Raw genomic sequence first — 20,703 nt, forward strand, 5'->3', positions numbered from 1 at the left:
TTTGGTTATTACAGTGCTTAAGAGAAACTTTGTCACCGATTGCAAATTTCTGCAGCATCTCAGAAGACGAGGGAGACTTCAACTTAAATATTATTTGTCTTGTCTCAAGCTTTAAACACTAAAGGCCCATTATGAAAGATGGCTATGTTTCAGTCATTTCTTATCACATCCAAACCAAAAATTCTATCACTTAGCTTTAGTTCGTTACAGAAGTGTTAACCTAACAGCATTAATGAAAACTGTAAAAAAATTTAAAGAAATCATAAAATGTTCCATCATTGCTGATTCAATCTGAATTTGATTTGCTTTCATGTACAGAAGAGATTATTTGTAAATGAGCAAGCGTAATGTTTCGTTGCAAGCATCCCTTCCACTAAAGGCTGAAGCATTTCAGATACTTTATTTATTTGCCCTTTAAAGTGTCAGAAACCATCTGTGGATCAAAGGGACCTTCAGGCACATTTCCAGTAATGGCAAATTATCGTCAAATTTCTAATTAACATTTATCCATTTGTTTTCTTTCTCTGTATAAGTGACTTTCTTGAGCTTTCTAAATGTCCTGGACAGCAAGGTCCAAGACAGACAAGGTCTACCCTGGCAAAAAGATGCCCAAGACTACCTATGAGGCTTTTCCAGCTGTAGTTTATATATAATTTTCTCACAAAACTGGAAGCTCTCTGTCAGTACTGACTGAATTTCACTGAATTTTTAGAGTTGGAAGGGACCATAGAGATCATCTAGTCCAACTCCCCTGCTGAAGCAGGATTGCCCAGAGCTTGTCAGAGCATGTTACTCAGGACTGCATCCAGGTGGGGCTTGAAAATCTCCAAAGAAGGGGACTCCACACCCTCCCTGGGCAGCCTGTTCCAGGGCTCCGTCACCCTCACCGTGAAAAAGTTCTTCCTCATATTCAAGTGGAACCCTTTATGTTCCAACTTATGCCTGTTACCCCTCGTTCTCTCACTGGCAACCGCTGAAAAGAGTCTGGCTCCCTCCTCCTTCAAACCACCCTTTAGGTACTTATAGGCATTGATAAGGTCTCCCCTCAGCCTTCTCTTCTCCAGACTAAAGTTCAGTCACCTGTTTTCTGGCACTTTCTATCATCTTCATTTTCATGTTAAATTTGCAGCTTTTAATCATTGAGTAAATGTCTTCATCCTGTTGATCCACTTCCATTTGGTCACCAGCACCATATTCTTCATCCACCTCCATACTATCATTGGACTGATCACAAATAAGTTTCTCCTGCAGTTTGTCAAGAAAAAAGCACCTGCACAATGACAAGAGAAATACAAATCACTCCGGTACGCGTGCAAGGGAATGGACATTCCAAAGTGTTGATCTATCCAACAGTAAACAAAGCTAATTAAAATGTCAATCTATAGCAATCAGGCATAGCAAGGGCTAAACGTAGTCCTCCCAGTCTGGAAAGTCCCAATAGGGACATGTTGACCACAAAAGCATTCTAGAATCTTGAATCAATGAGATTAATTATTAAAAAAAATGTCCACAATAGAGTAGGATTTTTTCTTAGTTTGTTCTTTTTACAATCGTAACTACAACCTCAAAGTTCACCGAGCTATAATTTGTAGTCCAACTTGACACAAGTGCAAACAAACAGGAGTCTTGTTTAAATAGTGCATGTGGCTGTATTTTATGTCAACCTGCAATTCAAATATATATGACACCAACATATGCAAACATTGAAATTTGTGTCGTAAAAAAAGAGCGGTGACCATAATCAACTTTTGAAAGGGAATTGCCATGAATCAATGCTAATCCTTTCTGTTCTACAACTAGTCCTATCTAATTTAATAGCATCTCTCATTACATAGACTCTTATTCAATGCAGGGGAAAGAACTGCAGTCTGGAACAGGGGTAGGTGCTAAATAAAGTCCTTTGTCACTGATTTAAGATGAGATAAACATTTTCTACAAGCACATAAAAGTGTTTGAGACACTGAAAATCTTTCAAGTCATAAATTTTTTTGAGATTTTGTAAAGAAGTAAGCCACAGAAAGCATTCTGCCTAATATTTAATTGCAATAAGCTCTTCTGTAGCCATACTTTCCTGACACCCAGAGATACTAAAATAAATTACAGAGCTCAGTGGGTATCAGCAGAGCTGCTGAAGCAGCTGTCCCCCAGAAAAGGAGGACAAATCTAGAGATGCACTGGAAGAAAGGATTGGGATGGAGATAGATATCACAGGGAGAACAGGTAACTTCCAAATTCAAAAAAACATTTCAGCTTCTTCACAGCTAATCCAAAGTAGTCTCCGGAGAGCCTTTGTTCTTTCTAGCAACAATCACACAGCAGAAGTCTCTAATTACAGCACCAGCCATTAACTTTCCTATAAACATGTGAAGCACTGATAGTGACAGGACTGGGCTTATTTTCTATGCTCCCTATCTTTGGAACAGGTAAGTATTTTCATTCATAACAGACCGGCCTTTTGGGTGTTGTTTTGTTGAGCTAAATGGAGCCAATTTACTCCATTACAAGTGGATGAGTTTAAGGGCTGCTGAAATGGGCCAGCTTGTACAACCCATGTAGTCACCCATGCTAGAAAACGCCTAAACTAACATTTCAGTTTCCATATAAAAATGTCATTTATTCCTTGTCCACTTCACAACCTCCTTTTGCTTGTCATTCGAAGTTAGTCATACAAAAACCAGTTATACTGGTAAAGCTACTACAACGGTTAAAAAAAAAAAAAGAAAAAAAAAAAGTAATTTACTGGATCAACAACCTCCTCATATGAAAACAAGCAGTATTAGAAAAAGCATCTCTCAGAACTCAAGAAGCAGACAGAACCAAAGCTAACTCAGGAATGTAATTTTACCGATTTGTAATGATATCATCCCAGATGTTCATAGGATCCATTTTAGCATCTGGATATCTGCTTGTCCAAATTCTGAGAAGTCTCTTAAGGGAAGCCTGTGATGCTAAGTTACCTAGAAATCAATTAAGAGTACTTTAAATGCATCTAAATCCAAACAGCACGAAAAAACTCTAAACCAAACATAGTCTAACATTTAAACCATAACACTGCAATGAAACAACCCACTTGCATTTCTGGGTTTGCATTAAATACACTATTTGGTGATCATATTGCTTCTGTTTATTGCTGAAGCACAGGAGGTTTAATCAGGACATCCATATGAACTGTCACTGGGAATCACCACTGGGGAGGTACTTTTCCATACAGGAATATGCTGGAATATAGTGGAACTATTAACCAAATTTAACACATAGTTCAGTTTACGCACATAAATTTGTATTTCATGCCTACCTCAGTAGCTATAAAATTATATACCATATCCATCTTTTATCTCTGCTTACCACTATTTGCTACCAAAAGTGAATCCAACAAAAATCTTTCTTTCAAACTATTACTTACACTTTTAAAAGAGATACTCAATTCCTATCACAATAGCTACAGGCTAATAAAACTTTGCCATAGAACACAGAATTACTTTCAAGCCTATCTTGTACAACTGCAATAGTTCTTACTGTCAAGAAGACAGTCAGAAGTAATTCCAGACATATGCTCCTTCAAACAGGATGTCAGTCTTTTAAGTGTGGAAACAGAAATGCGAAGTTCAGGGAATCATGGTTATTCAACACAGTGAATGCAAAATCACTTAAAAAAATATATCTTTACTTCTCTTGGTCATAAAATTGATGAAATCCTGTATTTCTGTCAAAGCTTGTACAGACTGCAGTTTGGTCATTCGACTTTGATATAACAATGTATCAATACTGGAATAGCTCTGAAAAGAAAAGAAGAGAATGGAATATTTCATATACAGAATTTACAACATGATTCTATTCAGTGCTCTACATACTATTTATCTGATGCTGCCATATACTAGGCTCTAAAATGGAACCTTTTACAAGTAGTTTAGTAACCTGTAATCTTAGAGCAACTCTGTTTTGGACAAGCACAGAGGCATATTTTAGCTGCAATTCCTACCCTAGGTTTTAGGATAGTCCTACGTGCTAATTAAAACTTGGTAACGGATGGAACTTGTAGCCTCTCAATGTAATATTCTCTTTTAAAGTTCGTTCTGGGGACAGGAGGCTTCTGAAAAGATGAATGAAATAAAACTGCTATTAATCTGCACAAAGAATTACTCTGAAACAGTAACTCTGAAAAATTTCCAATAAATGAAATCAGCAAAATAAAACGAAAACGGAAGGAAGCACTCCACTGGCTGGCTCAACTCTCATCATTGCGAGCAGTGAATTCAAAGGAAGCTTTGTCATATGATTGGGAAGCACCTAGATTTCATTGTATTTGGTCAAGTGTTCCTCTCAAGAGTATAATCTAGCATTCGTAACAGGAAAAACAGTTTAATCATTCTGAGTTTATACAGAAAAAATCGTACTAGAGATAGCAGAGATTGTTACCTGCATGAAGATCTGCATGCCATTGCTAATGTAATACTTGGCTCTGTCAAAATCATCTTGCAGGATGTAAAGGAGACTTAGCTCTTGGCTGTAATGCATTTCTATAATGGCTTTCTTCTGTTCTGTCTTCATTGCCTCGTCGATAAAAGTCAGCAAAGTCTGATCATTTTCCCCACTGAGCAGTAACTTCAACTTACTGCGTATTATATAGGGCAAATATGTCTCCTACAAGGTGAAAATATAGTCTTTATTTCTAGGCATGGAATATTAGATGATCAACTTTTTGTTATCGGAGAAAATCAAATATGTAAAAATTTTTTGAATTATTTTCTTAAATGTTTTCCCTTTAGCCAGATTCCAATTTGCAAATAAATCACAGCAGCCTTTTCTCATAGGCTCAAAAAATTGTCAGGAAATTCCACCAAACAACAAAAACACTGCAAGAAGAAGAGGATAAAGCTGGTGCTGTACCATCAGTCATAGATCCAAGGTACAAATTAAACAGCCTACAAAACCAGCAGAAGTAATTGCTTCAATTATATATCAGACTCTCTGCTAATTCCCAAAATAAAAGTAACCCAAATAATGCAGTTTCTTTCCACCCACAATCACATTACTGTAGGACATCCCTGCAGAGACAAAAATTGCACAGTATTAACAAATTGATTTCTAAAAACCTGAAAAAATGGATCATTCCACGTTTTGCTTAGGTCTGGGGGTTTTCCACTATCGATATTAATGGTAGCACAGTACTCCAGTGGCTTCCACTCAGTGAGGTGGTCATAGCATTCCAGAGATGCAAGTTCCCAGAAGTCCTTCTCCGCTTCTGTTGGCTCCCCATCCTGCCAGTCTTCTTTAGAGAGTGCCTAGGGAACGAATTTAGAGGGGAGGAAGGTTTTCAGCTGGAATCCACCACTAGATTCAATTCCAAGTCACCAGGAACTTAAGAATAATTCATTGTCTCATAAAAATATCTATCCATTTACCAAAATGTGAAAGCAACACTACATGCAGAAAACTGAAGCTTGTCAGTATCTACATATACATTCATTTCAGCTAGCCATCTTCAGTAACCTGCATTTTTAAACAGCCAAGACTTTAAAAGAAGGTTAAAAAGAGATTCTTCTTCATTTTAACCCACTGTAACACTAATTTCCTTTGCCATGAACACATGCAGTTTGGGGCAGTACTGTGCCCATGGTGTTTTTCACTTCTCTGCTCAGGTGATGGCACGTGTGAAGCTTTGCTGCAAGCCCTAAGATGTATCACACTTACTGCTGTGTTGTGACTGCTCATCTGTTCCCAAGTCTTTACAGACTGAGCCATCAACCAAACGAGGCACAAGGACATTTTTAAACAATATCCTGTTTCTCAAAATGTTTAATTTTAGTTTATTAGTTTTAAGCCATGAGAGATTTATGAAACGTAAAAAAAATAATAATCTTGTTGTCAGTTTACCTCATCATAATATTTAGCTGCTTCAGCATAATCACTCCTTGCTTCTGCCAACAACGCCTTCTGTGTAATTTCCTTAGTCCCAATCTTGCCACTGAAAATGCCACGAAGGACATCATAGTCCCCAAGAGAGCGGTACAGCCTAGTAAAATTGAAAGGGGAAACCTTTTAATTAGTTGAACAGAAGGATATCAACACAAAAATAAGCTATTTAAAAAATAGTAATTCAATAAGCAGTAATATTCGGGCTTGTAATAGTAAGGAAAAAAAAAAAGGTATTTCTTATATAAGATCATAAATGTATATTTAACTACAAAAACTTCATCTTGTAAGGTAATACCTGAGCTGTGGAAACTCCTGCAGTTGAAAAGCTATGGAAAAGGTGTTTTTCAGCAGTCTGACAGCATCATCAGGGTGCACAGCTGTTAAGTCTAACTGCTCTAACTGCAAAATAGTAATTAACTGACAAGAAATTAAAAGCATATCTAGTTCTAAAAGAGGGAAAGACTGAAAAAGAAATCCCCTAAGCCATAAAGGCGGAGTTCTTCACAAGAGAAACCTGAAGGGGAGTAAATTGTGTCAAACAAGCATTTACTTAGCAAGTTCAATCCATCTGATGACGTCTGGGGGAAGCTCTGTCCTTCCGCGCATCCGCTTGGACGGGGGCTGTTCCGGGGGGGACAGGGCCACCAGGGCACGCTCCAGAAGGAGGATGCCCACGGGCTGCTGTAAACTTGCAAGGCAGCTCGTGCTCACGTTCGCCGAGTCCAGTTCCAGTAGCTCTCTGTGCTGGTAACTCATTTCCTATAAAATAAACCAACAGCTGTCTACTTGGTCTAAAACTACACTGCTAATTGCCTTTTACAGATGACCTAGGTGATATCTCTTTCCTTTGGAAAACAAGCTTTGGAAACAAGCCGTGAATCTCCAGAATTTCCCAACTCTAGGAAAACTGGAATGCTGCGTTTCACTTCACCTGCTGAGCGGTGCACTCCTGCCAGAAGCCAAAGGCACCATTAACCTCCATGTCTTCTCTGAGCTGGAGGCTTTCTAGCCACACACTTACCCAGTTTCAGCACACCACAGCTTCCTGTCAGACTCCTTTAGCACTGCACTCATCTAGACCTGACTTGAAGACGTGACAATATTTTAAGCAGATCTTTATCCTGTTTAACATCAGTCCAACTACAGAACAACCTCTTTTTCGAGGATCAACATTTGCTGAGGTAAGACCAAAAGCCCTTTCCCAAGGATACCAGGAAAAAGTGCAAGAACTGTGCAAATATAATGGTACATTCAGAGAACGAGTACCCTCCCAAACTCAACATTTACAGACATCGTCCCACATCAAAGGAGATACCTTCCTATTTAGTGCATTTTGGTGTCTACTTGATAACTTATCTTCTGAAAGCAGAGGGAGTGTTCCTTGCTTTGCACGCAATGCGTTCTCTGCCTTTACTTGTACCACACGTTCAAAGATCAGGACAAATGGCATCCAAGCTGGCCTGGCAGCTATAATATTTATAGACAATTTCATGTTCTTCAGAGGTCAGGTATCTCTACATAAACTTTTGTTGTGGGGTTAACTTCTTTCTTAGTATTTCTGCTGATTTTTTTAATCTGTCCTGAAAGCCAATTCCAGAGCCTCATGGTCAATTTTAAGATTATACCTGCATATGAAGCCAGCTCCTTTTATTACCAAGTTACTTTCCTGATGACACTTGAACCTGTAGAAGACTAAAAAGTCAAACAACCTGAAGGAAATGGCAGGGAAGTAGGAAGGCATTCTGAAACAAGCCAGTATTTATTATATTGTTGGTATATAGGAAGCAGAAGTTGTATTTCCAAATGGCCAAGCCATTAGGACAGCCTTTGTGAGCCAAATGACAGCCTCAGCACTGTGTGCTGTCCCTCTCCCAACTCTCTCTCCTGATCAATATGAATTCTGTTCCCTGCTGGGGAAAAGATTTCCTTTCGCTGTTACGCAGGATGCTCCAACACACAGGCTGAGGCTTGCCTTCGTGCTGCTCTTCTTTTGCTATTGAATGGGGATAGCAATGAGATGCTCTTACAAACTCCCTATTTTTGACTAATTATAACTTGTCTGTTTTTCAAGTCATTTTATGTCTATTCAGAAAAAAAAAAAAAAAAAAAAAAATAGCCTAACAGAACCGTGATATTAATAGGGTCTAACAGACAGCATAATTCAACACAAATAATAATATCAGGACAGAAAACCAAATGCAATGTCAAGAGGGAATATTAACAGATAGCTATTGTAAAATGCTGGCTCAAAAAATACCAAGGCAGCCCAGAAAAATCCCCATAGCATTTGACCTTTTATGCAGCTGCACAGAAAAAAGTAAACAAGAAATTACATTTTTTCAGATGTGTAAAATACAAGTACTATGAAGCAAAACTCATCACTGTTTAAAAAGCTAGTCCAAACTAGACATTTCTCCTGTGTTACTAATGACACCTACTGTCACAGAGTATTTAAATTTCCGTAACAGAAAGAAAGTACCATTCAAAATAGATTATTTTGAGAGCTACAAATCAGACACAACATTAAAATCAACAAGTAACATTAAATACAGTGACAATGAGTACGTAACAGGTCCTTGGACAAGTGGTTTTTTTTTTTTTTATTTCCCTGGAAACTGAGCTAAAAGATGAAGTTCACAATCTGTTCCAGGTCAGTATATCCTCATAGCAGAAAGGCTTGTGTTTCCTTTCCAGTGAAACGGCTGTGGTGCACCCACTCACCCTGAGGTGGGAAAGGGTCCTTCCCTCATTCCTGAAAATGCCCTGACAACTACTTCAGGGGGCTAATTTGAAAAAGTAACCAAGAGATGTTAACAACAAACAGTCTGACAGCTACTGATATCCTCAAGACATCAAAGTATTCCTCAGTAAGCACTTCCCAGAAACAGGAAGATAAGCACATGACACCCACATAACCCTTTCAATTGTTCTTGTGGCTTTCCTTTAAAATCATGTCTCTTCTTGTTACTGAGTCTTTATTAAGACTTTAAAAGGTGACTCAAAACTCTACAGATCAGAAATTGTAGAAACCTTTCTATTAAGACTTTAAAAGGTGACTCAAACTCTACAGATCAGAAATTGTAGAAACCTTGAAAAATCAGTTCAGAGGCATGAACAATTATCTTGTCCACCTTAACAAGAGTAATTTGAAATATCCATTTGGTTAATAATTCTCTTTCCATCTCTATCTAAATTTCAGTAACAGTGTATAACCTTCACTACCACTGGGTTTATCACACATCCAGACAAAGACATTATATTCAGTTACTTTCATGCTATACAGCAGGATTTACCTGGATGCACGCAATGAATGGTGGGAAGTAAGACAGGCTCGTACTCAGGAAATTATTGAAGTCGTTCAGCAGTTTCTGGATAATGGCTTTTTTCTCAGAAGGACTTTTAGATTTTTCTACCTCATGAAAAATTCCATCAAACAAACTGCTGAAAAGCTGCTTGGCAAACGTTGGATCTTTCTGTAAATGACAACAAAAGCAATAAAACTTCTGAATTTTGCTATGACACAATAAACTAATAAAAAAAATTAAGAGATTCGACCCACCCTGTACTTAATCCCTATGTGGACACTCTTTGGGAGTGGAATAATTAGTCTGGCATGCATCAGTAATTACTGTACTACCCATTCAAACCCCATCTTAATCCTTCTACATAAAGAAACTCCAAGATAATATAGGTTTCAGGCCAGAGTGTTGGCTGAGAGGATGGAATTTACAACTTTTACATATTTGCAATTCCCACTACAGAAACCAGACACCCAATATCATCTTATGGACACCACTGCCCGTAGGTTTCAGGCCAGTGTTGGCTGAGGGGATGGAATTTACAACTTTTACATATTCACAATTCCCACTACAGAAACCAGATACCCAATATCATCTTATGGACACCACTGCCAGTGAAGAGGGCTTCAGGAAAAGGCAGAAGACATCAATGTGTGAGGAGACCCGGATCTAACACTGAAGGAGGAACAGGCTGCCTTCACAGACAAACAGTTCCATCTGAGATATATAGGCATTTTTTAAGCCAGAAATACATTTATATGAGTAACATAATCCTCTGTATCCTGGTCTATCATGGGACTGGATTTTGGTCTCTAGTGAAGAGGGCTTCAGGAAAAGGCAGAAGACATCAATGTGTGAGGAGACCCGGATCTAACACTGAAGGAGGAACAGGCTGCCTTCACAGACAAACAGTTCCATCTGAGATATATAGGCATTTTTTAAGCCAGAAATACATTTATATGAGTAACATAATCCTCTGTATCCTGGTCTATCATGGGACTGGATTTTGGTCTCTTGATCTAATGTTATTCAGATAACTTACGATTTTGCTATTTCCTCCCTTTACAAAGAGATAAGAGACCACCAAAAGAAATCAAATACAAAGGTAGTCAGGAAGGCTGTGACTTCCCAAACACTGTAAAACAGGTTAAGTTCAGCCTACAGTTTCTACTGCTCTCAGAGAGGAAAAGGAATATTGGATCAGCTTTACTGAGTAGTCTGAGTTCAGTCTTAGACACAGTAATCTCATTTGTATTTTCACAACTCCACTATAGTCATATAAAAGAATAAAAACAAATGTTTTGTTGCTGTATAGCGAAATGCCCTTTGCACTAACATCTGTAAAGACCACGAAACTCTTGATCTAATGTTATTCAGATAACTTACGATTTTGCTATTTCCTCCCTTTACAAAGAGATAAGAGACCACCAAAAGAAATCAAATACAAAGGTAGTCAGGAAGGCTGTGACTTCCCAAACACTGTAAAACAGGTTAAGTTCAGCCTACAGTTTCTACTGCTCTCAGAGAGGAAAAGGAATATTGGATCAGCTTTACTGAGTAGTCTGAGTTCAGTCTTAGACACAGTAATCTCATTTGTATTTTCACAACTCCACTATAGTCATATAAAAGAATAAAAACAAATGTTTTGTTGCTGTATAGCGAAATGCCCTTTGCACTAACATCTGTAAAGACCACGATCTTTTTCTCAAGCAGAGGAACCCAGAGGCAATGGACAACAGCTGACCTTAGTGTTCAACTCAACTGCTCAGGCAAAGCAAGGTACAAGGCATCCTTGCTCATGACTGCACCAGCCCAGGGGCAGGGGAAATATTCCCTCAAAACAAACACTTTAAATGCGTATCACAGTGGTTGACTACTAAACAACAAATCCATTTTGAAAGCAGCTGCCCAACTACACGTTATTTTCCCCACAAGAACAGAAAACTTCACAAACGACCTTTGAAAAGCAGACAGACCTGGGCAAGGCCCTGCAGAGGGGCGATGAGACTGCAGTATTCAATCTGGATGTCTGGAAGGTCTCCCACTCGGTAACTTCTGTACAAAGTAACCTGGGCATCATACTTCATCTTCAGCTCAGATTTCATCTCCTGAAAAGCATTGCTCATGTTAAAAAAAATAATAATAAAAATCATATTACTTTGAAAGAGCTGTACCTAGAAAAGAAAATAAAATCATATTACTTTGAAAGAGCTGTACCTAGAAAAGACAAAATAAGTAAGAGCATTCCTGAAGCGTTTTATAAACTTAACAAAATAAGAGCATTCCTGAAGCGTTTTATAAACTTTTGCCATGCTTATTAAGCAAATACACTTTCTATAAAGCTGCAATATTGTTAAACCCAAAATTATCTTAGTCAATTAAAAACTCTGAAGTCTTGTTCGTAAACTTACTTCGGCCATTAACTGTTAACATTAATGCCTTGTGGTTCCTACTGCCACAGAGGTAGTATTTAAGTCACTTTTAAGACAAGGATTATGACTGACAGGTAGTGAGCTGCTCTGGTTTAATAAGTCACTGCCTGGCAGCTGAGCCACAGGAGCCCATAATACAATGCCTGGCCCAGGTGCCAAGTAAAATGAGGTTACTACAGCCAGTGTGTTTTATTTCACACAGCAGGACAGCAAGAGGAAGGAAGAAGGATGAACCTGCTGGAATTGATTCCTAGTAAAACTTAAACTAAACTGTAATAAAACTGTTGTAAACTGCAGTTGTTAAATAGCTGCCCTGCCTTTTGCTGAGGCTTAAAGGAATGCATTTAAAGTGAACAAGAGCTACTACCACAAATAGGCAACACCTATCTCTTCCTCTGCCTTTCTTCCTTTTCATAGCACTGATAGACTATAAGGAAATCAGCAGTAAGTTTAGAGGCTGGGATTTTATTTTGAACTACTGACATAACCAGTTAAACCAGCAGACGATGAGTAGATATATACACATTGGTAGAATGGAAACAGGAAATAGAAGAAAGCTTGAAGATTTTTTTTTTCTCTTCTGTAAACCCTTCATAATTTTTCCTCTAGGCAACTTCAAAGGAATTATTTAAAAAAAAAAAAAAATTCTGGAGAAATATGCTGGGAGAATTAGGACTTTGCTGAAGCTATTTCCAAATCATTCCTTGCTCAGGACCTAGCACAATTCTAGCTGTTTTTCCCCATCAGGTATGGTATTAAAGCAAGACACCAAGTTCAATGTTTACTTATGTGTAACAAATCTCTTGAAAAGTTTAAGGGGTCCTGACAGAACTCATAGTCTCCTCTGGTCTTTTATTGGGGAATGTCACAGGGTGATTTGGTGGTTGCATTTTGGACTGTTACACAGAACACGTTACAGGTTCTGTTTTTCAGGGTGGGAGGAAATGGTAGTTTTAGCCTGCAAATAAATATAGATGGCTAAAATAGACGTTTGTGTGGTTCTTCCAGACATAAGTTCTGTTTACACAGTTGTCTGCAGCTACAAAGAATTATAGAAGTGTCTCCAAATGGTAGCTCTCCTGCTAGCTGGGGTCCTTTGCTCTTGGTCTAAACTGCTATCATTTTTGGATGATAATGTATGTTATTTTAGTAAGGTGAACCTCTGAAAAACTATTACAGAGCTTAAAAATACTTAAACTAATTGTAAGGATGTAGCATAACCAGGAAACCCACATAGTACTAAGTTTCTAGCCTTGATAAACAGTCAGCAAATTATCATCATAAACATCCCTTCAGGCTAAAATACGCAACAGTTCTGGTTAGTCCATCAGCTGTATCACATTTCTGAGTTCACCTTCAGACACTGGATAACGTTCTCCAACTATTTCTGTAGAGTTCTGCTGCTTTAAGCCTCCTAGTTTCCAGGAAGGCAACCGTAAAGAGCTTCCCTTAGCTATTGAGGACTCCATCACATAAAATCCCTTCATACACACAAAGTGACAGACTGAAAGTGTTATCATCCAGCTCTTTTCTCACTCACGACAAGTAACATCATTTAGCTTTAAGCACAAAAATAGCATGATTTGCAGATTAAACCTTCTAAAACTCTTAAAGCAGCAACCGGTATCTTCCACCTACCCTTCCTTCACAAAGTTACTTCTAGAGATGAAGTACAAGACTGCAAATGGCATTGGCACTTAAGGCTTTGAATTTATTTGGATTGACAAACCTTTTCTCTTCTCTGTTCAGCCACACCTTTTCTAGCATAAATCAAACTGAGTTTATCTTGGTCCTTCAAGAAACGTCTCCGCAGTCTCAGAATTTCTGCTCGTTCTTCTATACCTGGGGAACACACAATCATGTCCACAGCTTTTCCTTTCTCAAGCAAACTTCAGATTTAAGGCAAGAACATCATATAATAACAAACATAATCTTTGTATTTACCAGCTTAACAGCTAGTCTCCTAAGTTTTGTATCCAACAACCCAATGCAAGGCCTTTCAACAAGACAGCAAATTACAACGAATTAAGTTGTTCTCAGGACAAGAGGTAATAAGCATTTGTATAAAAACTTTAAGAGCATGGATGAGGTATAAGGGTCAAACTATTGTACTGGGAAAGGCACTACAAAATTGCCCCGTATGATAAATATATTTTAAGCTCTCAAAGGCAAATATGGTGTTTGCACCATATTCCATAAAGTATATAAAAGAGGTGCTAAATATATCCAAGATTGGGCAATAATAACACAGTGTTGTATTTTTTAACTTAGTATTACAGAACTGTCACTGGATCAACTCCTGCTCAAGACAGTCATGGAGAAAGGCAACTTTACAGACTGCTCAGTCTGTTGTCTAGGAAAGAACAGTGAGCAAACTAAAACATAGCTGGCATTTTCCTGGTAGAAGACCAGGGACTGGCTGGAAGATACTCTGACCTCTCTCTTTCTGCAGTTCAGCAAGGTCCATTCAGAACTGCCCTAAAACACCTCCCTGGTATTGAAAAGGTCAATCTCTGCCTGAACCTGAATCTCTTGTCCTTCCAGTCAAAACTTTAACAACAAGATAGGCAAAGGTGAAATGGGGAGGAAATGGGGAAAAGGAGCCTAAGCCATTCCAGAACAGTAATGGTGTTTTTCAGTTATTGACTGGGCAGCTGAAGGAGCATTCTCAGAAAACAGCAGGTAATTCTAATGCCAGATTGCAATATGTTGTAGATCGTGTCAGCACAGCCGAAATGATCTGGAAAAAAATGCATTTGAAGAGATTTCTTCTTTAAAGAGATAAGCAGTTAAATTTAAAACAGAAGGGATGGAACTATCTGACAGTCATGCTACAATTCTCTGAGGGACAGGTAGGAAAGCATAGATGATACCAACTGGTTTCTATCCAGTCAGTTCTTTTGTCTAGCAACATATAGTTTTGCAATTCCTAGCACAATTCTAGCTTTTTTGCCACACATTAGGTATCACCACACATTCCTGGAAACACACATCACTCAAGTTGAACCACCATTAGAATGTCTTAAAGATAACGGACTGCCAGCCAAATAACTGACAATGATGGTCTATAAAAATGTAATATTTCTATATAAATTGCATCATAAGGCTCACGGACCTTTAGTTTTGCTGTCCACCTCATCTCCAGGCAAACCCAACCTTTTTTTCCCAAAATCTGGCCCCACTGGTTTAAAGGTTCCTTGTTTAAGTTTTTCACTCGGTTTATTCACCAACAGCATGGAGGAAGACAAGGATTCAGAGAATGAAGGAACTGTATACTCTGCCAATGTGTCAATGCTACTTCCAGTTAGCCAATTAAATGAGCTTCTACCACCTGTAAAAAAAAAAAAATAATAATTGTAAAAAGCTGTAATATATCCACATATAAATCAAGTGAAAACATCTAGGAAGCATGTCATTTTCCTGCCCCCCCAAAAATAATTCCCACTGTTTATGGGCAGAAGAGATTTCAAGCTGTTAGGTAAGAAATAAACTTTTATGTAAGGCAGAACATTAAACATATATGAGACTACTAAGATGTGACTGGATGATGTTTTTTCTCGTAATGAAAAAAAAAAAGTGCCCTTAAAACCAAAACATTAAATGCATTTACACGTTCACATTAAAAATTCATATTCAACAGGAATGAAGAGAATGAAATCACTCCTATAGCAGACAAGATAAATTCAGAAGACACTGATCTGTACTTACTGCCATGCTGTGTGGGTGTAAATTCATATTGCCGTTGGGTAGCCCTCACTCGACCACCGACTGACCCAGAAGCAGAAAGGGATCTTTCTTGTGATGAATTCCTGTGGACACTCTGAGAAGCTTGAGTCTCCACAAACATAGGTGTGAGCACGGTACTTCGATAACGCCAGCTGGAATCAATTACAAAGTCCTACAAACACAAAAAGATTTTAGTAAGAAAAATAAGAATGAGGCATTTTGCCTGCCTTCCTTGAGACAGGATAGCAGAAATTAATGTACAGAATAAAACATTATCCCAGGAGTAAGGGCAGAACTTGATTATAAAAAAACCCCACCAAACACAGAAGTTCTCCGTAGCTGAGCAGAAAAAGCTCACTAGTTTGGACTGGTCAGTTGAGGACTGATTCACAATTTCTTGTACCAGGATTCCTGTTTCTTCACAATTTTTCTCCAGCTTATGGTGCTTCTCTCCACCACCCTCCTTTTTAGGTATTTCAGTACTCTACACACCAGCAATACTTGGTATATAATATTATTTTAATTAAACTTTTTTTTTTAAAAAAGAAAGCAAAATTATCGCCCCCACAAAATCATCAGACTTCTGCTACTATGCATAACCCATGAGTGTTGCAGCTGTTAACTATGGAGAACAAAACACACTTTCAAAAAATCTCCTTCACTATGCTATTCTTGCCCAAGTGGTAACTACATTAAGGAACAGCATTTGTCACATGGTTGCACACAGGATAACACATGACAATTCACCTGAAATTTGCATTCAGACAGTGGATGCTCAAATATTTTTCTGGAATAATCCGGACTCTTGCTAGTCATTTCAAGCAGAAAATTTGTGATTAGACTCAAGTACTGCGTTTCAATCTTGGTGGAATATAAAGAATTTAACAACGCCAGCATGCGATCAAGAATATTTGCAGGTAACCTTGTCTCATCGCTCCAAAAATTCCTAACAATTAATCTGTAAAGGCAAGGAATAAAGTTATTCTTGGTTATCTGCAAACAAAAAACAGAACACTCACAAAAAAACTCAAGAAAAGAAAACACAGTAAGATGATAAAGCCTTCAACTAAGTCTTGCATGCCATGGATCTTCCACTGAATTACACCAAATTCCTCATTTATTTATCATGCTCTATGCCATTCGACTGATACTAAAGGTTTACTCTGAAAAAAAGTATTTCTATTGAGATGTTTTCCTCTTGAGAAGTGCTAGGGGTGGATAAGCACAGAGATCTCATATTCTATCCTTTGCTTCACTGAAAAATTAAAAAAAATCCAACATCCGCCAACATTTAATCTATTTTTGTGTGTTTGTGTATAGTCAGGGCCTTCTTGTTCTTCAAAAACTCTGGAACATTAATGCAGAATTAGGTCTAATGTGCTGAAACAACTTCTCCATTGCTTAGAAGTTTGTTCAAAAACTCTGTGCTTCACTTAAATTTAGTGTAACACTTTTGGAAGATAAGGAAACAGTGTTACTTCACTGTTATTATTTTATATTAAAATACTTCAAAAACCTCTATGGATCAACTCTTCCATTATACACAGAAAGAGTAATTCAGGGATTTGTTACTTCAAACAGCCACCACAACACTGTTTACTCACTGCAGTTCAGCATTCTCATCAATTAGTCCTTGAAGCAGGATTTCTTTTGCCAGTTTGAGTACTTCCTGAGAATCACCATCTGCTTGACTTTCTGGATCACTGATGGTAGGAGAAAAATGTCTCTCAATGACTCATCTCAAACAGTCCATAGTAAAATAAGAGGGTGGGGACGGTAGGAGAAAAGGAAGAACATGCCCTTCTCATAAAATTCTCAACTTGGCATGACAATATAGCATGTTTTTCACAACGTGAAGTCTTCATTGCCAAACATGTCTTGACTATCTACTACTTAGAAAAGAAAAAAATCAGGAAGCTAACTAATACATGTTAGGTATTTATTATAACGGCCAAACAGAAATAACTGGGAGTTTGCAAGGTTAAAACCAAGAAAAAGGCAGAGAATTAGCTTTTCCCAAGTAATGCTGGAGTAAAAATTACCTGTACTTTTTCTTCACAACAACTATCCATCCAAATAGTCATCTTGAGAAAAAGCATATAATAGAACCCAACTAAGTTCATTGATTCAATAGCAACCCACCTGTCAAACCGAGTACGTGCTTCTTCTCTACTTTAAAGGGGTCAGACAGAAAGAACATCTTTAGACAAACAGATTAAAGGACTCCAGATCATTCATGCCAAAGTACCTTAATACACCTTCAACCTATAAGCAAATTTCTGTAGTGTAGAATTCTTTCTAGTTACCAATTTCAGCAACAAGACAAAAAGTGGGAGAGTCACAGCTAAGACCTCTTATGCCATCGTGCCGTGGCAATGCAACATCCCAGTTCTGGGCTAAAGTTCAGGTCTATGTCTTTGTCCCTTAGTGGAAATTCTACCTCTGGCCACCAAAGGCCAGAGCTACTGAGACAAACCACAGGCTTTATTCTTCTGAGACCTGGAAAAATTCTGCACCAAGGGACATGAAGCTGGAAGACAACGTTACAAGCACTTTCACTCTGCCCGTGACAAACCACTGAAAGACAACATCTGCAGTGAATACACACCTGTAATTATCATAAATCCACATCAGAATATCATACATGCGCTGTCGACATATTACCGAAGGGTGAGAAATGAACCCTGTCACTCCAGGAAGAAGTTCTTTAAGTTCTAGTGGCTTTAATTTAGGCAGCATCTTGTACACTATATCCAAACAAACCCTTTGCCTTTCATCATCCCTAAAAGGAGAGGGGAGAAAAAGAATAGTCACATTGCTTTTCTTTTCACTGCTACACACAGAACCAGAAGATCAGTTTAGATTTCTGCAGTAATATTTATTTTTGCATAAAGGGCTTAAAGAGTAAGAATACAACTAACCCTAATGCATACTACAGAAATTCACATCCCAGTGGTGTTTCACCTTAATGCTATTTAGGGTTTTTTTGTTTGTTTTTCAGTATGAGTTAACCATCTTAACTCCCAGATTCCATTAGCTCATACTAGGAGAGCAGTGACCAGAAGGTGAACATGAATTCTAAATGCTTCTGAAGGTAAAAGTGAAGGTTATCAAGAAATTTCGACTATGCATTCGTGTTTGTAATCACATGACCACTCACCTGTGACTCATGATCTGGATAAAGTCTTTACTCTTTAATTGCAAGTGGAGATCAGGTATTTCTTCTGCCCGGCACATTATTACTTCCAGACAGTACGTTTTCATCACACCATGAAGTTTGGGTATCAGAAAGAACACAGCATTCACAAACCTTAACATAACCAGAAGCACAGAGAGAAAAACACAGTATTTTCTATTATTCCTCTAGATCTACAATGAACATACCATGTAAATTATGACATACCTGTCAGCAAGAGGCGGAAAATTCTTAACGACTTTATTCAAGCATTGAATAAACTTATCCTGTTGGGTGTTCTGATGATGTTTTAATTGCCTTATGACACAATCATAAACTGGATCTTCAAGTACCTGAAAACGGGAAAGACAGTGAGACAAGCATAGCCATGAAACTCATAACCATTTTAATGACACACAGTTGTGCTGCTGCACTGTGGTCCTAGCGCACTTCGCTATGGAAGATCCATCCACCTCATCTTGACATTTATGGTGCTTCATGGCTGCTGTACAGCTATGCCTGGCTGAAACGCGATTGCCTGCTTAAACAATACATCTCTGAGCTTGGTTTGATTGATTTGGAACCAACGCCTTGATTTTGAAATTTAAGTTGCTTAGTATACTTACATAAATAATGAGTAGCTTCTCATTCAGCATGGCAGATTTCCAATTAACGAATGTAAAAAACCAGACATTTTTACTTAAAAGGTGAAAAGTAATCAGCAACCTTCACTTAACGTCAAAGAAATAAGCTTTGTATAGGATAAAATATTTGCAACATCTTTGCTTATTTATTCAAAATACTGCTTATAATGGTACTTGGAAGACTGTGAAAGAGAAGACTGTAGGAATTAAATTTAGGAAATATGTTCTACAAACTGTAAAAGAACAGCCAGAATGCAATTAAACAGAGAAAAAAGTAAGAATAATCTACAAGATCAGTCTAATAATCCACCTAGCCAATATCTTGGTGTTTTTGTCTCCAACAGCAGCTGCAGAATGATATTTAGGGGGAGCACATGAGACTGACTGCATTTTGTCCTCCTTTTCTCTTCTACAACACAACACGCATTTGTCATTAGATCAGGGAACTCAGAGTGTACATTGTTGTCTATTGTTTTTAGAACCCGTTAATGGATTTTTTTTGTCCATGACTTTGCCTAATTTCTCTTTGAACCTGATGATGCTCTTTACCCCTTGTATCTCTTCTGGCAATAAATTCAAGAAGTTCCCTAACTGATGTGTAAAGAAGTACTTCTAGCATCTGTCTCAAACTGATTTCTGTGATCATCAAGCACTGTCACCTAGTTCCAGTACAATACCTTTGAATTTTACATCAAAACTTACAAGGTATTAAACATCCTCAGATAGTTATTCAAAAGGTAGCGCCAAATCTCCCAACTTGCTTTTTTTTTTTTTTTTTTTAAAAATAAAATCAACTTTAAATCTACCATGTCAGCATTGCTGGCTGGTAAAAGCTGAACAAAGCCTTAGAAAGAGATCATTCATTGTCAGCTCCAAAATAGCAGGGCAAAAACTCTGCAGTTACTCTGCTCTCAAACTCTTTCCCTCTTGAATTTAAGCCTTTAACTCGATCTGTTGGATAAAGACTGTTGAGTTTTTTGCAGCGGAATTGAGTAGTCATACAGAAGATGTATATAGAATTAGGACAGGAATGGTCAAACACACAATGCAGTTCACTTACATTTTCACTCTTAGCAATGTATTGAAGAGCAAGTCCCAACACTTCTGCTGCAGCTGCATAAACTTCTTTATACTTTAAGAAGCCCATGTTGCTGGTCAAAGCTTGGAAATACCTAATACAAAAGGTAGACCTGCTGTAAGCCACTACTCCAGCACCCAATTTTTAACTCAAAAGAACTCACCCGAGCTGCTTAGAGCAACAGTGACTGCTTTTAGAAGAGTTGAATACAGCACAACATGGAGTTCTACCTGCAGTGTCACAAATTCCCTGACTTGGCAATTCCCAATTCTGTTAATTCCCGTGAAACTGCAACCCTGGGGCCCACTGTAAAAAAGCTTACAACCTTCTAGATATTTTCCAAAATAAACATGGTCTGCAGTTTGCAGCTAGCAAAGCATTTCATCTGACAGACAATAGCAGAGGGATGATGGGACAAACAATTCCAATAAAT

The 20,703-nt window shown here is 38.1% G+C and overlaps 1 protein-coding gene across 1 annotated transcript in view; it reads right to left on the reverse strand.

Annotated features, from left to right (window-relative positions):
* The window catches only part of PRKDC (protein kinase, DNA-activated, catalytic polypeptide), an 85,449-nt gene that overhangs the window by 21,262 nt on the left and 43,484 nt on the right, over positions 1 to 20,703 (reverse strand). Inside the window, exons 51-68 of the mRNA XM_014936999.1 lie at positions 20,253 to 20,364; positions 18,777 to 18,901; positions 18,534 to 18,683; positions 17,982 to 18,155; positions 16,978 to 17,076; positions 16,121 to 16,331; positions 15,356 to 15,545; positions 14,763 to 14,978; positions 13,377 to 13,489; positions 11,192 to 11,323; positions 9,210 to 9,389; positions 6,467 to 6,675; positions 5,875 to 6,013; positions 5,094 to 5,282; positions 4,417 to 4,641; positions 3,668 to 3,776; positions 2,846 to 2,957; positions 1,081 to 1,270 (exon numbers count right to left, since the gene is read on the reverse strand). Of these exons, the coding sequence (XP_014792485.1) occupies positions 1,081 to 1,270; positions 2,846 to 2,957; positions 3,668 to 3,776; positions 4,417 to 4,641; positions 5,094 to 5,282; positions 5,875 to 6,013; positions 6,467 to 6,675; positions 9,210 to 9,389; positions 11,192 to 11,323; positions 13,377 to 13,489; positions 14,763 to 14,978; positions 15,356 to 15,545; positions 16,121 to 16,331; positions 16,978 to 17,076; positions 17,982 to 18,155; positions 18,534 to 18,683; positions 18,777 to 18,901; positions 20,253 to 20,364 (2,875 nt within the window). The remainder of the gene's footprint in view (positions 1 to 1,080; positions 1,271 to 2,845; positions 2,958 to 3,667; positions 3,777 to 4,416; positions 4,642 to 5,093; positions 5,283 to 5,874; positions 6,014 to 6,466; positions 6,676 to 9,209; positions 9,390 to 11,191; positions 11,324 to 13,376; positions 13,490 to 14,762; positions 14,979 to 15,355; positions 15,546 to 16,120; positions 16,332 to 16,977; positions 17,077 to 17,981; positions 18,156 to 18,533; positions 18,684 to 18,776; positions 18,902 to 20,252; positions 20,365 to 20,703) is intronic.

This window comes from Calidris pugnax, unplaced genomic scaffold (assembly GCF_001431845.1).
Source record: "Calidris pugnax isolate Ruff unplaced genomic scaffold, ASM143184v1 scaffold51, whole genome shotgun sequence".
In the NCBI taxonomy this organism is placed as follows: domain Eukaryota; kingdom Metazoa; phylum Chordata; class Aves; order Charadriiformes; family Scolopacidae; genus Calidris; species Calidris pugnax.